This window comes from Oncorhynchus gorbuscha, unplaced genomic scaffold, assembly GCF_021184085.1.
Source record: "Oncorhynchus gorbuscha isolate QuinsamMale2020 ecotype Even-year unplaced genomic scaffold, OgorEven_v1.0 Un_scaffold_1860, whole genome shotgun sequence".
NCBI classification, from domain to species: domain Eukaryota; kingdom Metazoa; phylum Chordata; class Actinopteri; order Salmoniformes; family Salmonidae; genus Oncorhynchus; species Oncorhynchus gorbuscha.
In genome coordinates this window covers 47501-65062 of record NW_025744937.1, presented here as the reverse complement: position 1 = coordinate 65062, position 17562 = coordinate 47501, and the positions used below count along the sequence as shown (strand labels likewise).

Here is a 17562-nt window from a genome sequence, read left to right as displayed (position 1 = left end):
TCGAACAAGACCATATTCCCCAGTATGGTAATAAGCCTCCATAGTTTACCAGTCGATGCCTCTAGAGAGGAGACACACAACCCTAGACGAGGACAGTTACATCGAACAAGACCATATTCCCCAGTATGGTAATAAGCCTCCATAGTTTACCAGTCGATGCCTCTAGAGAGGAGACACACAACCCTAGACGAGGACAGTTACATCGAACAAGACCATATTCCCCAGTATGGTAATAAGCCTCCATAGTTTACCAGTCGATGCCTCTAGAGAGGAGACACACAACCCTAGACGAGGACAGTTACATCGAACAAGACCATATTCCCCAGTATGGTAATAAGCCTCCATAGTTTACCAGTCGATGCCTCTAGAGAGGAGACACACAACCCTAGACGAGGACAGTTACATCGAACAAGACCATATTCCCCAGTATGGTAATAAGCCTCCATAGTTTACCAGTCGATGCCTCTAGAGAGGAGACACACAACCCTAGACGAGGACAGTTACATCGAACAAGACCATATTCCCCAGTATGGTAATAAGCCTCCATAGTTTACCAGTCGATGCCTCTAGAGAGGAGACACAACCACAGTAACCTCAATGCCATTAAGGCTGGCTGACTAGCTCGTACATTTGATCACCAAGACTGTTTTTACAGTACACTAGCTAGAAAACAATCCTGTCAAAGCAGTCCCACTGATTTACCCACTGATCTAAGGTCAGCTTTGCATCCCCGAACTAGCAATTAACATCACGTTTTGGGGTGGGGTAATTTGATCCTAGATCTTTACCTTGGCTGAGGGTCCGAGGGCCTTCTGCAGCGCCAGGCGTTCCTCCTGGTCGTCAAGGCTACCCTGGTAGTTGTAGTATGCGATGTCACCCAGGATCAAGGCTTCCTGAGAGATGGGCAGGATGCCACACTTCATAGACGACACCTGGAGAGACAAGGAGGGAGAGGAGATGTGAGAACTATTCAGACACTGGAGGATGGAAAGAGAGAGAGACAGAGAGAGACAGCGAGAGAGACAGCGAGAGAGACAGCGAGAGAGACAGCGAGAGAGAGCGACAGAGAGAGAGAGCGACAGAGAGAGAGAGAGACAGAGAGAGAGAGCGACAGAGAGAGAGAGCGACAGAGAGAGAGAGCGACAGAGAGAGAGAGCGACAGAGAGAGAGAGCGACAGAGAGAGAGAGCGACAGAGAGAGAGAGCGACAGAGAGAGAGAGCGACAGAGAGAGAGAGCGACAGAGAGAGAGAGCGACAGAGAGAGAGAGCGACAGAGAGAGAGAGAGCGACAGAGAGAGAGAGAGCGACAGAGAGAGAGACAGAGAGAGCGACAGAGAGAGCGACAGAGAGAGCGACAGAGAGAGCGACAGAGAGAGAGACAGAGAGAGCGACAGAGAGAGAGACAGAGAGAGCGACAGAGAGAGAGACAGAGAGAGCGACAGAGAGAGAGACAGAGAGAGCGACAGAGAGAGAGACAGAGAGAGAGAGAGACTGGCAATAAACATTTACAGCATCACACAGTGCATTATAAATCACTGTGTGCTTGAAAACATCACAATGTGGACAATGTGTGTCTAAAAGTCAGGCCTATTTAAACAACATTTCTTCCTCTAAGATCCTGAATGATTAAACAGACTGAAAAGTGACTCACGGCGGCGGTGGCAGGAGTGTGCACGTGGACGCAGCAGCGAGCATCTGGCCTGATGGAGTAGATGGCAGCGTGGGGGCTGAAGCCTGACGGGTCAACCCTGAGGTTGGTGGAGCCCTGGTCAATCACATCCCCGATGATGTTCAGCTTTACCTGGGAGAGAGAGGGGGGGGGGGGGGGAGAGGAGAGGCAGAACGAGAGAAAAGAGCATTAGCCATTGTACAGTCACACAAAATACACATGTATGGTTTTACATACACAAACATGTGAATCACTTCCCTTGAGAAGAATACATATATATTGTGAGGGAGACATCTGCTAGCTATATAAAGAGGTAATAACCATTTAAATGGTTCATACACTCATCATCAGGAAATGTACAGAAGGAATGGTAACCGTATCTGGTCCTGATACTGTATGTCCTCAATGAGAACTTCATTACCATGTGTCATTAGATTACCGGCTACCGAAGAGGGTTGGAGAGCAGAGAGAGAGCGAGAATGAGAGAGCGAGAGAGGAGGAAAGGACAGAGTACAGCCAGTTCTCCATACACAACAAATTATGATGAGACTACACAGCCAAAGTGGTGTGCTGAGCAGTATTTCTGTCTGGAATAAAGCCCTTTTGTGGGGAAAAACAAATTCTGATTGGACGGGCCTGGCTCCCCAGTGAGTGGGCCTGGCTGCCAAGTGGATGGGCCTATGCCCTCCAAGGCCCCCCCCATGGCTGTACCCCTGCCCGGTCATGTGAGATCCAGAGATTAGGGCCTAATGCAGTTATTTCAATTGACTTATACGAACTGTAACCCAGTAAAAACTGAAACTGTTGCATGTTGCCTTTATCTTTTTTGTTCAGTATAAATCTAACATCTATTTGTACTTACAGAATCACCAGATGACCAGGCTAAATATGAAGTGTATACTGTTACAGACGCTGAATATCAAATGTCCGACTCTGTTTTCCAGCCTGACAGCCATATGGGACAGTGGGAGGATGACAGACACCAGTCCAATGGATTCGTTTGTCCAGTTAGATGAAATAACCAGTAAACCATGTCTAACGTGGCAGCTGTCAGACGAACAGACCAGCCGATCGAACACTAATGACCGGTTAAGTTACATCACATGTTTACATCACATGTTCAGTGTCCGGACCCCTCTACAAGTCTGCCAATCAGACGTCAGAACAGCTCAAGTTCTACTGTATGTGTGTGCACAGCAGTCCTAAAAATAATGGAGGGCAGTGTTGTTGAGGTGAATATGAAATGTGACGCAGGCTGATGACACGTTTGCATTCTGCGACAACGACGTACAAAGGCAGCAGACCCCTTGGTAGCTATCAGCTTGTTGGACATAGAGAAGAGGTGACCCACATGTCTATGGAGTTCACATATCATTGAATTCCTTGGGGTCCTTTGAGTTGAACCAATCACAGAGATACATTTTGAGCTCCTGACCCCACCCCAGATATGACGTGAATCTCAGTGGACAGTTCAGCCAGAAGGGGGTGTGTCCCCCCCCCCTCTCTCTACTGTACTGTTTTCAATGGAGACCATCCAACTTCAATAGCAGCAGCTGGCCAGAATTCTTTACTTATTGTGACCCAACTCTTGTGAGACTAGAATTATCCCCAAATCTAATTTAGAAAGCTGATTTCTGAACATACATCTACTGTATTAAATGTCATGTAAGTGTTTTATAAGTGCATCATACCCTAGGGACAATTCAAGGGTTAGAGGAAGGCTAGCTCGAGGACGTAACAGTCTCAGTCCCAAATGGTACCCTACATAGTGCACCACTTATGACCAGGGTGCCCATAGGGTTCTGGTCTAAAGTAGTGCCCTGTGTAGGGAATAGGGTGCCTTTTGGGATGCAGATAGAGTCCACATAGATCATCCACTAGCTAGCGAACAGATCCTTGCTTCATATTGCTTTTCGATGTGGCTAAATTGAATAAACCCTGTAATGGGAGTATGGTACGTCAGAGAGAGGGACTGTGTTTGGATGTGAATGCCCAGCTGATCAGAAGGAGTGCCTGCTGGGTAATTGGCTTGGAGCATGGAGTCAAACAGGTAATCCTTTCAAAACAACAACAACGATGATCCAACAAACCCTCAATGAAACAACTAATCCTCGTATCAAAGATCATGAGCGCTAACGGAGTGGAATGTCTCTTACCTTCTCAGTTCCCATACTAACTACTAATGAAACATAATCTAACTTTAATCATAGGGCCAGCTGTCTTCCTACAGGTATCCTCTCCTTCACCTTCTAGCTCAGACAGCTGAGCCACGCAAGAGCCCAGAATATCAACCCTGACCCCCCCCGTGACCTTTCACTACACAGTGACCTCTCACACACTGAGGTCTGGATGACTTCCTTTCTCTCAGGAGGTCAATGGTGTTTGACATCTAAAACCTCCCCCCGAATGAGTTCAAACCCATAACAGACCCGTAGAGAAAGAGAGGGAAAGGAAGAAAGAGAAAAGAGGCCTTTAGTAGTCAGCTAGTGGTCCGCTGGAGTATAGTAGCCAGCTGTAGTATAGTAGCCAGCTGTAGTATAGTAGCCAGCGGTATAGTAGCCAGCGGTATAGTAGTCAGCTGGAGTATAGTAGCCAGCTCTAGTATAATAGTCAGCTCTAGTATAATAGTCAGCTCTAGTATAGTAGTCAGCTGGAGTATAGTAGTCAGCTGGAGTATAGTAGTCAGCTGGAGTATAGTAGTCAGCTGGAGTATAGTAGCCAGCTGGAGTATAGTAGCCAGCTGGAGTATAGTAGCCAGCTGGAGTATAGTAGTCAGCTGGAGTATAGTAGTCAGCTGGAGTATAGTAGCCAGCTATAGTATAGTAGCCAGCTATAGTATAGTAGCCAGCTATAGTATAGTAGCCAGCTGTAGTATAGTAGTCAGCTGTAGTATAGTAGCCAGCTGTATAGTAGTCAGCGGGAGTATAGTAGCCAGCTGGAGTATAGTAGCCAGCTGTAGTATAGTAGCCAGCTGTAGTATAGCAGCCAGCTGTAGTATAGTAGTCAGCTGTAGTATAGCAGTCAGCTGTAGTATAGTAGCCAGCTGTATAGTAGTCAGCTGGAGTATAGTAGCCAGCTCTATAGTAGTCAGCTGGAGTATAGCAGCCAGCTGTATAGTAGTCAGCTGGAGTATAGTAGTCAGCTGTATAGTAGTCAGCTGGAGTATAGTAGTCAGCTGTATAGTAGTCAGCTGGAGTATAGTAGTCAGCTGTATAGTAGTCAGCTGGAGTATAGTAGTCAGCTGTATAGTAGTCAGCTGGAGTATAGTAGTCAGCTGTATAGTAGTCAGCTGTATAGTAGTCAGCTGTATAGTAGTCAGCTGTATAGTAGTCAGCTGTAGTATAGTAGTCAGCTGTATAGTAGTCAGCTGGAGTATAGTAGCCAGCTGTATAGTAGTCAGCTGGAGTATAGTAGCCAGCTCTATAGTAGTCAGCTGGAGTATAGTAGTCAGCTGGAGTATAGTAGCCAGCTGGAGTATAGTAGTCAGCTGGAGTATAGTAGTCAGCTGGAGTATAGTAGCCAGCTGGAGTATAGTAGCCAGCTGGAGTATAGTAGCCAGCTGTATTATAGTAGCCAGCTGTATTATAGTAGGCAGCTGTATTATAGTAGCCAGCTGTATTATAGTAGCCAGCTGTATTATAGTAGCCAGCTGTATTATAGTAGCCAGCTGTATTATAGTAGCCAGCTGTATTATAGTAGGCAGCTGTATAGTAGTCTCAGTCATCTCACAGAGACAAAGCTTCTGTGTGTGTGACTACAGTAAAGATTATGTTTCTAAATGTTACTCTGCCGTTTGAGACGGCATCGACCAAGAGAAACCAGACATATACTAGGAGTAGGATCTTTTCACCTTCCAAATACAAGTTACCAACATTCTTCATTCAATTCAGTCATCACTAAGTTAACATCGGACTGAAGAGTTCTGCATCTCTTCACAATGACATTTGGCCTAGTTATTCTTCTCTCTGGGAAGATCTCAATTGCATTCTCCTCGTGTCCTCTCGCCTCGTCTCTTTCTCAAAACCAATTGGAAGAGAAGGTCGGAGGGGAGGGACCTCTGGCTTTCTCCTCCAATAGGTTTTGAGAAGGAGATGAGGAGAGAGGAGAATGCAATTGAGATCTCCCCTCTGTCTGTCTGTCTCGGTCTCTCTGCGCTCTCTCTCTCTACTGAGTTACTGATCCAGTCTGAGCCCCACCCTGTCAGACAGCTGAGCTGAGTGATGGTTGTTACTCCCACCTGTCAACAACTCACTGATTGTTCACCTGCAATGCACTTGACGTGTCACAGAAACTGGTGCTTGGAGTGAGTGAGTGAGTGAGTGAGTGAGTGAGTGAGTGAGTGAGTGAGTGAGTGAATGAGTGAGTGAGTGAATGAGTGAGTGAGTGAGAGAGTGAATGAGAGTGAGAGAGTGAGTGAGTGAGTGAGAGAGTGAGTCCTACAGGGGAGGCCATTATTTTTTTCTTCTTAGAGCAGCAAATAGAAACTAAGAAAGAGAAAGTAGAAAGAGAAAGTAACACCAGCGGTTCTGCAGCAAAACTAGACAAGGACATCAACATTACCCAGCATTCACTACCACCAAAACTAGACAAGGACATCAACCAAAACTAGACAAGGACATCAACATTACCCAACATTCACTACCACCACTGACATGATACTGGACCAGAGACAAGGACATCAACATCAACATTACCCAGCATTTACTACCACCACTGACATGATACTGGACCAGAGACAAGGACATCAACATTACCCAGCATTCACTACCACCACTGACATGATACTGGACCAGAGACAAGGACATCAACATTACCCAGCATTCACTACCACCACTGACATGATACTGGACCAGAGACAAGGACATCAACATTACCCAGCATTCACTACCACCACTGACATGATACTGGACCAGAGACAAGGACATCAACATTACCCAGCATTCACTACCACCACTGACATGATACTGGACCAGAGACAAGGACATCAACATTACCCAGCATTCACTACCACCACTGACATGATACTGGACCAGAGACAAGGACATCAACATTACCCAGCATTCACTACCACCACTGACATGATACTGGACCAGAGACAAGGACATCAACATTACCCAGCATTCACTACCACCACTGACATGATACTGGACCAGAGACAAGGACATCAACATTACCCAGCATTCACTACCACCACTGACATGATACTGGACCAGAGACAAGGACATCAACATTACCCAGCATTCACTACCACCACTGACATGATACTGGACCAGAGACAAGGACATCAACATTACCCAGCATTCACTACCACCACTGACATGATACTGGACCAGAGACAAGGACATCAACATTACCCAGCATTCACTACCACCACTGACATGATACTGGACCAGAGACAAGGACATCAACATTACCCAGCATTCACTACCACCACTGACATGATACTGGACCAGAGACAATGACAAATAGACAGGGTGGTTTTGGTAATAACATGGCAGCCAGTCAGACAATAACATGGACAATCACAGACGCAACAAAGAGTCAGTGATAAAATACTCTTCAAAAAGTAACATACTGTAGGAATTCCCACAGTCAGCAATATCCCAATCTCACCAATGAAGAGATACTGTAATGTAACTGCAGGATAACATTGTATTCGCCATATCAAGCACATTACTCTACTCCCCTGACCTCCATGGCTTGACTAAACACAGACCAGTGTGTGTGTGTGTGTGTGTGTCAGCCTCTGTGCCAGAATGTTAGATTTCTGCTAATCCAATAGTTCTCGCTCAAATAATTCAAGGAAATAGACGGCTGATTAAGTGTTGGCGCTGTTGTGCTGGGTTTATGAGAAGGGCTGCCAGAAACCTTTTACTCCACATGGCGCAGTACATTGGCTTGCTGGCACAAACACACAGACTACACCTCCAACCTGGGCTGTGTTCAGTAGGACCAAATGGGATAAAACGGTTTGAATTGGAGGACAATGAGCATTCTTATTGGACAATATCAGAGATAGTTGCTCTTCCATTTCAAAACCTTTTATCCTGTTTGGTACTACTGAACACAGTCCAGCACGCGTCTAAAAGAGAGCTCACTCCTGATTGGGTACAGGCCTGGTTGGTTGTTTGTTATTGGGTGCATGTGCTTCCTGGTGCGTTGTGATTGGACTCACCAGGTTGGATGCGGACGCCTCAGCGAATGACAGTCCTCTGGGGATGATGAGGATGTGGTCCTGCTCTTTGCTGACTCGGACCTGGAAACAACAACGTTAAAACACCTTGTTATGACCTTGAAACTGCACAGTGCTGCTGCTGCGGACACAAACAAAACTTTAGGAACCTGATGCTCAAACACACTGCTCCCAAACAAAAGGACGGGCACACAGTTGTATGTGTCCTGAACACACATGCTGAGGGTAGACCTGTAGGCAGGGGATAGACAGAACTCAGATGACACATACCTGCTTGCAGTAGGTCTCAAAACACAGTTCTATAGAATAGGCTTATGATGAGTTATGACACGGTTATGACAGTTCTGAATGAGGTTAGTGCAAGGTTGATTTCTTACTGTGATGTAGGAGCTGGCAAAGTGTGCCCAGCTGAACAGGTCCACCAGTCTGTAGAGGCTGGCCAGCTTGCAGCGTGTCTGCTTCTCCCCCTTCACCAGAGTGGTAGACTCCACTCCATACATGTCGTTGATGGGAGTGACCATTCCAAGGCCTGGAGAGGGGGTGAGCAGAGAAAGCAAAGCAGAGAGGGTTAAAAAAATTTTTTTTTATTGTTGAGTGTGGGGATTGACAGCTCTCTTGTTCTCTGTATAATTATCAATATGAATAATGACATGAATCATTAACAATCAATACACACAGCCTGCATATTAGATTACCTGCAGCCTGGGAATGGAGACAGACCATGTTCTCTCCATTCTACTAAGTACATCAACTGTTCTAAGAGGAAACCAATTCAATCATTCAATACATATTTCATTTAGAGAGACAAGATACTAAACAGATTTCCGATCAGTTGTTAATAACCGATAACAACCATCCGAGACAGCGGTAGAATACATCTGGGTCCGTCTCATCTAACCGACTGATTTACTATAGAGTGCTCTACACTGGATAGTGGACACAAATAGCAACAAGCCATCCTTTGATACTGGCAATGTTCATATCAAAGACAATGATATGTAGTTACAGTACGTTTGAAATAATTCAATCATCTTACTTCACATATTTCCTAAGTAATAAACAATACTTGACAATCTTATCCTTTTCATTCCTCATTTACAACAAATTACAGCAAATTCCGTAACTTTCCGCTGGTTGCCGAGATCAGTGGTGTTATTATGTGGACATATTATGGGATATATGAGGTATAACTGAGGACTCTATATTTCAGTGGTTGTCGTGGTAATTGATCATTAGTTCCACATTCCGAGGTCTGTAATTGCATGATTGGAAACAGATTTCACCTGTGGAAACCTGGACTGAACAGGGGATGAAAACAGAGAAAAATATGCCAGGCTTTTCCAGAGTCAGCTAGGAGGGACAGGTTACTGATAGATAGTGTGTGTTTCTGTGTATGAGCGTGCGTTCTACCAAGTGTGTGTGTGTGTGTGTGTCTATACAGATTTGGAAGTCTCCACTTTTCAAAAATAATAGAATAAAAAATATTGGCCTAGTTGAAAGTCAATCGTATGGTATGCAGCTCCAGTGAGTGGCAGTTGGGCATTGCCTGGGTGACAGGATGTACAAACAAACAGCACTGCCTCCTGAGGGGGGTTACGGGCCGTACCACCAGGATTGTTTTCATTAGGCACCAAATGGAAGAAAACTGAAAAACGGACTCGAAACAGGGAGGGATTACCTGAACATTCAATAAGAAATGCTCATTTTCATTTGACTTTGCTACATGTTTTGCTACGGCGTGCCCTAATGGACCTACCACTACTACTCACAGGGGGGGGGTTACGGGACCTACCAACACTACTACTTACTAAGGGTGGTTACTGACTGTACCAACACTACTACTTACTGAGGGGGGTTACTGACCGTACCAACACTACTACTTACTGAGGGGGGTTACTGGCCGTACCAACACTACTACTTACTGAGGGGGGTTACTGACCGTACCAACACTACTACTTACTGAGGGGGGTTACTGGCCGTACCAACACTACTACTTACAGAGGGGGGTTACTGTCCGTACCAACACTACTACTTACTGAGGGGGGTTACTGGCCGTACCAAACTACTACTTACTGAGGGGGGTTACTGACCGTACCAACACTACTACTTACTGAGGGGTGTTACTGACCGTACCAACACCACTACTTACTGAGGGGGGTTACTGACCGTACCAACACTACTACTTACTGAGGGGGGTTACTGGCCGTACCAACACTACTACTTACTGAGGGGGTTACTGACCGTAACAACACTACTACTTACTGAGGGGGTTACTGGCCGTACCAACACTACTACTTACTGAGGGGGTTACTGTCCGTACCAACACTACTACTTACTGAGGGGGGTTACTGACCGTACCAACACTACTACTTACTGAGGGGGGTTACTGGCCGTACCAACACTACTACTTACTGAGGGGGGTTACTGACCGTACCAACACTACTACTTACTGAGGGGGGTTACTGGCCGTACCAACACTACTACTTACTGAGGGGGGTTACTGACCGTACCAATACTACTAATTACTGAGTTTTTTTTTGACCGTACCAACACTACTACTTACTGAGGGGGGTTACTGACCATACCAACACTACTAATTACTGAGGTTTTTTTTTGACCGTACCAACACTACTACTTAATGAGGGGGGGTTACTGGCCATACCAACACTACTACTTACTGAGGGGGGTTACTGGCCGTACCAAAACTACTACTTTACTGAGGTGGGTTACTGACCGTACCAACACTACTACTTACTGAGGGGGGTTACTGGCCGTACCAACACTACTACTTACTGAGGGGGGTTACTGACCGTACCAACACTACTAATTACTGAGTTTTTTTTTTTGACCGTACCAACACTACTACTTAATGAGGGGGGTTACTGGCCATACCAACACTACTACTTACTGAGGGGGTTACTGACCGTACCAACACTACTACATACTGAGCGGGGTTACTGACCGTACCAACACTACTACTTACTGAGGGGGGTTACTGACCGTACCAACACTACTACTTACTGAGGGGGTTACTGACCGTAACAACACTACTACTTACTGAGGGGGTTACGGGCCCTACCGCTACTACTCACAAAGGGGGGTTACGGGCCCTACCAACACTACTAACTGAGGGGGTTACTGACCGTACCAACACTACTACTTACTGAGGGGGTTACTGGCCGTACCAACACTACTACTTACTGAGGGGGTTACTGGCCGTACCAACACTACTACTTACTGAGGGGGTTACTGGCCGTACCAACACTACTACTTACTGAGGGGGTTACTGGCCGTACCAACACTACTACTTACTGAGAGGGGTTACTGGCCCTACCACTACTTACTGGGGGGTTACTGACCGTACTAACACTACTACTTACTGAGAGGGGTTACTGGCCCTACCACTACTTACTGAGGGGGTTACTGGCCGTACCAACAACACTACTACTTACTGAGGGGGTTACTGGCCGTACCAACACTACTACTTACTGAGGGGGTTACTGGCCGTACAAACACTACTACTTACTGAGGGGGTTACTGGCCCTACCACTACTTACTGAGGGGGTTACTGACTACCAACACTACTACTTACTGAGGGGTTACTGGCCCTACCACTACTTACTGAGGGGTGTTACTGACCGTACCAACACCACTACTTACTGAGGGGGTTACTGATCGTACCAACACTACTAATTACTGAGTTTTTTTTTTTTGACCGTACCAACACTACTACTTACTGAGGGGGGGGGGTTACTGGCCATACCAACACTACTACTTACTGAGGGGGGGTACCAACACTACTACTTACTGAGGGGGTTACTGACCGTACCAACACTACTACTTACTGAGGGGGGTTACTACTACCGTACCAACACTACTACTTACTGAGGGGGTTACTGACCGTACCAACACTACTACTTACTGAGGGGGTTACTGGCCGTACCAACACTACTACTTACTGAGGGGGTTACTGACCGTACCAACACTACTACTTACTGAGGGGGTTACTGACCGTACCAACACTACTACTTACTGAGGGGGTTACTGACCGTACCAACACTACTACTTACTGAGGGGGTTACTGGCCGTACCAACACTACTACTTACTGAGGGGGTTACTGGCTTACCGTACCAAACACTACTACACCAACACTACTACTTACTGAGGGGGGTTACTGACCGTACCAATACTACTAATTACTGAGGTTTTTTTTTTTTTGACCGTACCAACACTACTACTTACTGAGGGGGGTTACTGACCATACCAACACTACTAATTACTGAGGTTTTTTTTTGACCGTACCAACACTACTACTTAATGAGGGGGGGTTACTGGCCATACCAACACTACTACTTACTGAGGGGGGTTACTGGCCGTACCAAAACTACTACTTACTGAGGTGGGTTACTGACCGTACCAACACTACTACTTACTGAGGGGGGTTACTGGCCGTACCAACACTACTACTTACTGAGGGGGTTACTGACCGTACCAACACTACTAATTACTGAGTTTTTTTTTTTGACTACCAACACTACTACTTAATGGGGGGTTACTGGCCATACCAACACTACTACTTACTGAGGGGGTTACTGACCGTACCAACACTACTACATACTGAGCGGGGTTACTGACCGTACCAACACTACTACTTACTGAGGGGGGTTACTGACCGTACCAACACTACTACTTACTGAGGGGGTTACTGACCGTAACAACACTACTACTTACTGAGGGGGTTACGGGCCCTACCGCTACTACTCACAAAGGGAGGGGGTTACGGGCCCTACCAACACTACTAACTGAGGGGGTTACTGACCGTACCAACACTACTACTTACTGAGGGGGGTTACTGGCCGTACCAACACTACTACTTACTGAGGGGGGTTACTGGCCGTACCAACACTACTACTTACTGAGGGGGGTTACTGGCCGTACCAACACTACTACTTACTGAGGGGGGTTACTGGCCGTACCAACACTACTACTTACTGAGAGGGGTTACTGGCCCTACCACTACTTACTGAGGGGGGTTACTGACCGTACTAACACTACTACTTACTGAGAGGGGTTACTGGCCCTACCACTACTTACTGAGGGGGGTTACTGGCCGTACCAACACTACTACTTACTGAGGGGGGTTACTGGCCGTACCAACACTACTACTTACTGAGGGGGGTTACTGGCCGTACAAACACTACTACTTACTGAGGGGGGTTACTGGCCGTACCAACACTACTACTTACTGAGAGGGGTTACTGGCCCTACCACTACTTACTGAGGGGGGTTACTGACCGTACCAACACTACTACTTACTGAGAGGGGTTACTGGCCCTACCACTACTTACTGAGGGGGGTTACTGACCGTACCAACACTACTACTTACTGAGGGGGGTTACTGGCCGTACCAACACTACTAAATACTGAGTTTTTTTTTTGACCGTACCAACACTACTACTTAATGAGGGGGGTTACTGGCCATACCAACACTACTACTTACTGAGGGGGTTACTGGCCGTACCAAAACTACTACTTACTGAGGGGGTTACTGGCCGTACCAACACTACTACTTACTGAGGGGGTTACTGGCCGTACCAAAACTACTACTTACTGAGGGGGTTACTGGCCATACCAACACTACTACTTACTGAGGGGGTTACTGGCCATACCAACACTACTACTTACTGAGGGGGTTACTGGCCGTACCAACACTACTACTTAATGAGGGGGTTACTGGCCGTACCAACACTACTACTTACTGAGGGGGTTACTGGCCATACCAACACTACTACTTACTGAGGGGGTTACTGGCCGTACCAAAACTACTACTTACTGAGGGGGTTACTGGCCGTACCAACACTACTACTTAATGAGGGGGTTACTGGCCATACCAACACTACTACTTACTGAGGGGGTTACTGGCCGTACCAAAACTACTACTTACTGAGGGGGTTACTGGCCGTACCAACACTACTACTTACTGAGGGGGTTACTGACCGTACCAACACTACTAATTACTGAGTTTTTTTTTTGACCGTACCAACACTACTACTTAATGAGGGGGGTTACTGGCCATACCAACACTACTACTTACCGAGGGGGTTACTGACCGTACCAACACTACTACATACTGAGGGGGTTACTGACCGTACCAACACTACTACTTACTGAGGGGGGTTACTGACCGTACCAACACTACTACTTACTGAGGGGGTTACGGGCCCTACCGCTACTACTCACAAAGGGGGGTTACGGGCCCTACCAACACTACTAACTGAGGGGGTTACTGACCGTAACAACACTACTACTTACTGAGGGGGGGGCCCTACCGCTACTACTCACAAAGGGGGGTTACGGGCCCTACCAACACTACTAACTGAGGGGGTTACTGACCGTACCAACACTACTACTTACTGAGGGGGGTTACTGGCCGTACCAACACTACTACTTACTGAGGGGGTTACTGGCCGTACCAACACTACTACTTACTGAGGGGGTTACTGGCCGTACCAACACTACTACTTACTGAGAGGGGTTACTGGCCCTACCACTACTTACTGAGGGGGTTACTGGCCGTACCAACACTACTACTTACTGAGGGGGTTACTGGCCGTACCAACACTACTACTTACTGAGGGGTTACTGGCCGTACAAACACTACTACTTACTGAGGGGGTTACTGGCCGTACCAACACTACTACTTACTGAGAGGGGTTACTGGCCCTACCACTACTTACTGAGGGGGTTACTGACCGTACCAACACTACTACTTACTGAGAGGGGTTACTGGCCCTACCACTACTTACTGAGGGGGTTACTACTACCAACACTACTACTTACTGAGGGGGTTACTGGCCGTACCAACACTACTACTTACTGAGGGGGTTACTGGCCGTACAAACACTACTACTTACTGAGGGGGTTACTGGCCGTACCAACACTACTACTTACTGAGAGGGGTTACTGGCCCTACCACTACTTACTGAGGGGGTTACTGACCGTACCAACACTACTACTTACTGAGAGGGGTTACTGGTACCAACACTACTACTTACTGAGAGGGGTTACTGGCCCTACCACTACTTACTGAGGGGGTTACTGGCCCTACCACTACTTACTGAGGGGGTTACTGGCCCTACCACTACTTACTGAGGGGGGTTACTGGCCCTACCACTACTTACTGAGAGGGGTTACTGGCCCTACCACTACTTACTGAGGGGGTTACTGGCCGTACCAACACTACTACTTACTGAGGGGGGTTACTGGCCGTACTAACACTACTACTTACTGAGGGGGGTTACTGGCCCTACCACTACTTACTGAGAGGGGTTACTGGCCCTACCACTACTTACTGAGGGGGGTTACTGGCCGTACCAACACTACTACTTACTGAGGGGGGTTACTGGCCGTACTAACACTACTACTTACTGAGGGGGGTTACTGGCCGTACCAACACTACTACTTACTGAGAGGGGTTACTGGCCCTACCACTACTTACTGAGGGGGGTTACTGGCCCTACCACTACTTACTGAGGGGGGTTACTGGCCCTACCACTACTTACTGAGGGGGTTACTGGCCCTACCACTACTTACTGAGGGGGTTACTGGCCGTACCAACACTACTACTTACTGAGGGGGTTACTGGCCGTACCAACACTACTACTTACTGAGGGGGGTTACTGGCCGTACCAACACTACTACTTACAGTGGGGCGTTACTGACCGTACCAACACTACTACTTACAGAGGGGGGTTATGGGCCGTACCAACACTACTACTTACTGAGGGGGGTTACTGGCCGTACCAACACTACTACTTACTGAGGGGGGTTACTGGCCGTACCAACACTACTACTTACTGAGGGGGGTTACTGGCCGTACCAACACTACTACTTACTGAGAGGGGTTACTGGCCCTACCACTACTTACTGAGGGGGGTTACTGGCCGTACTAACACTACTACTTACAGTGGGGCGTTACTGACCGTACCAACACTACTACTTACAGAGGGGGGTTATGGGCCGTACCAACACTACTACTTACTTAGGGGTGAGGTGCTGAAGCCAGCCACGGATGAAGACATGAAGAAGTCAGCGATCTGTCGGAGGGCCAGGAGACCAGTGGGGTTGTTGCCTTTCTTCTTCTGCTCCTCAATCAGCCCCTCCAACTCATCCTTAAAGGCCTGGAGAGGAGGAGAGGGAGGGGGAGAGAGAAAATGAAGAAGAAGAGAGAAACATTAATCACAGATTAGACTGGAGGTCGTTGGGTGTCACTCTCAGTAAACCCAGACTGACTGACTGGTCTAAACTGGCTGGCTGACCAGGGACAGAGAGATCTATCCTTCTGTAATCTCCACATCCTCAAGTCCCCCCTGCACTACTTACAGCAGTACTGATACAGGCACACACTACTACACACCCTTCTTTACCCCATTCTGTCTTTTTCTTCCTCTCCATCTCTTCCTCTGTTCACCTCCCTTCCTGACTGACCCAGTGCTGCTTCCAAAGCACTGCCACAACTGGAACTAGGACAGGTAGAGCTGAGGATCAAGGGAACTGGGGCGAGTCACACACACAAACACACCGCCCACACACTCTTCAACAGCAGGGCTTAGATTTACCACAGTGTTGACTAGATTTAACCTCAGTACAAGAGATACTAAGGCAATAACTTTGATATCCCATTACATCTCATTATCTCTTTATAAAAACAACACTATAATTTGAGAGAGAAACTGTTTACAATAACACGGTTAGTCTTGATGTACTGAAACACATCAAATCCCTATTACATATAAAAAGTTAGCTATATATACACTCTAAAAAGATATCAAAAGCCAATAAACGGAATTGTAATAAACAAGTAATAGCTTGAAAGGCTGTATAGAATGACTAACTGACAACGGGATGGGCCACCATGTTGCAATTGTTGCTTTTGCAAGAGAGGAACCGTTGTTCCGTTACTTAGTGACCTGGGTCAACTCTTATAAACGTCTTACAGTGCATCTCTTAAAAACAAGATTCAGAGAGGGGGAAGAAATAGGACGTGACACCATTTCAGTACAATGACTTTCTAAATAGGAACACATCCAATATTAATGTTTTTATTCCATGTCTCTCAGACACACACACACACACACACTTGCATAAGAGCAGTCAGCTCCACAACAGTCTGGGTATAGATTCAGTGTCTCACCCTAAACACAAAACATTTCTGACCGTTTACTCTTCTCTAACCCCCCCCAAGCCGGCTGGCCCCATGGGATAGTCCATTATTGTTTGCGGATGGGATCGGGTCGATTCATTTCCCCCCTTGTGGGGGTGGTATTGTAAAATCTCTACAGCATCTCCTGGGAACACAGAACAGAACACAGAGCCAGTATAACTCTAGGGGTTCTGAGGGGATCTGAGTCGAGGCCAAACATTCCGTTGTCGTTCGGGCCCTGTTGCCATAGTGACAGTTTTGGCTAGGTCTGGTTGCTGCACTGCAGTGGTGCGGATGTGGATAGGGTGTCTGCTGGGCTTGAGGTTTGTTCTGGACTTTTCTATTATACTGTCGACTGTGCTGTTACAGGCTGGAGTGAAAAGACTTGTCATAAACTCCATACTGTTCCCATGATTCTATGTATCAGGCCTGGGAGGGGATCCTGTGTGCCTTCATTACTTCTGAATCTGCATCAGTCTTAATAGTCTTTTACTGGA

The 17562-nt window shown here is 47.0% G+C and overlaps 1 protein-coding gene across 4 annotated transcripts in view; it reads right to left on the bottom strand.

Annotated features, from left to right (window-relative positions):
- The window catches only part of LOC124017327 (gamma-adducin-like), a 71402-nt gene that overhangs the window by 25660 nt on the left and 28180 nt on the right, over positions 1 to 17562 (bottom strand). For all 4 annotated transcript variants that reach the window (XM_046332581.1, XM_046332583.1, XM_046332582.1 and 1 more), the window contains exons 3-7: positions 15905 to 16043; positions 8240 to 8391; positions 7845 to 7925; positions 1652 to 1801; positions 789 to 932 (exon numbers count right to left, since the gene is read on the bottom strand). In XM_046332581.1, coding sequence (XP_046188537.1) covers positions 789 to 932; positions 1652 to 1801; positions 7845 to 7925; positions 8240 to 8391; positions 15905 to 16043 — 666 coding nt within the window. The remainder of the gene's footprint in view (positions 1 to 788; positions 933 to 1651; positions 1802 to 7844; positions 7926 to 8239; positions 8392 to 15904; positions 16044 to 17562) is intronic.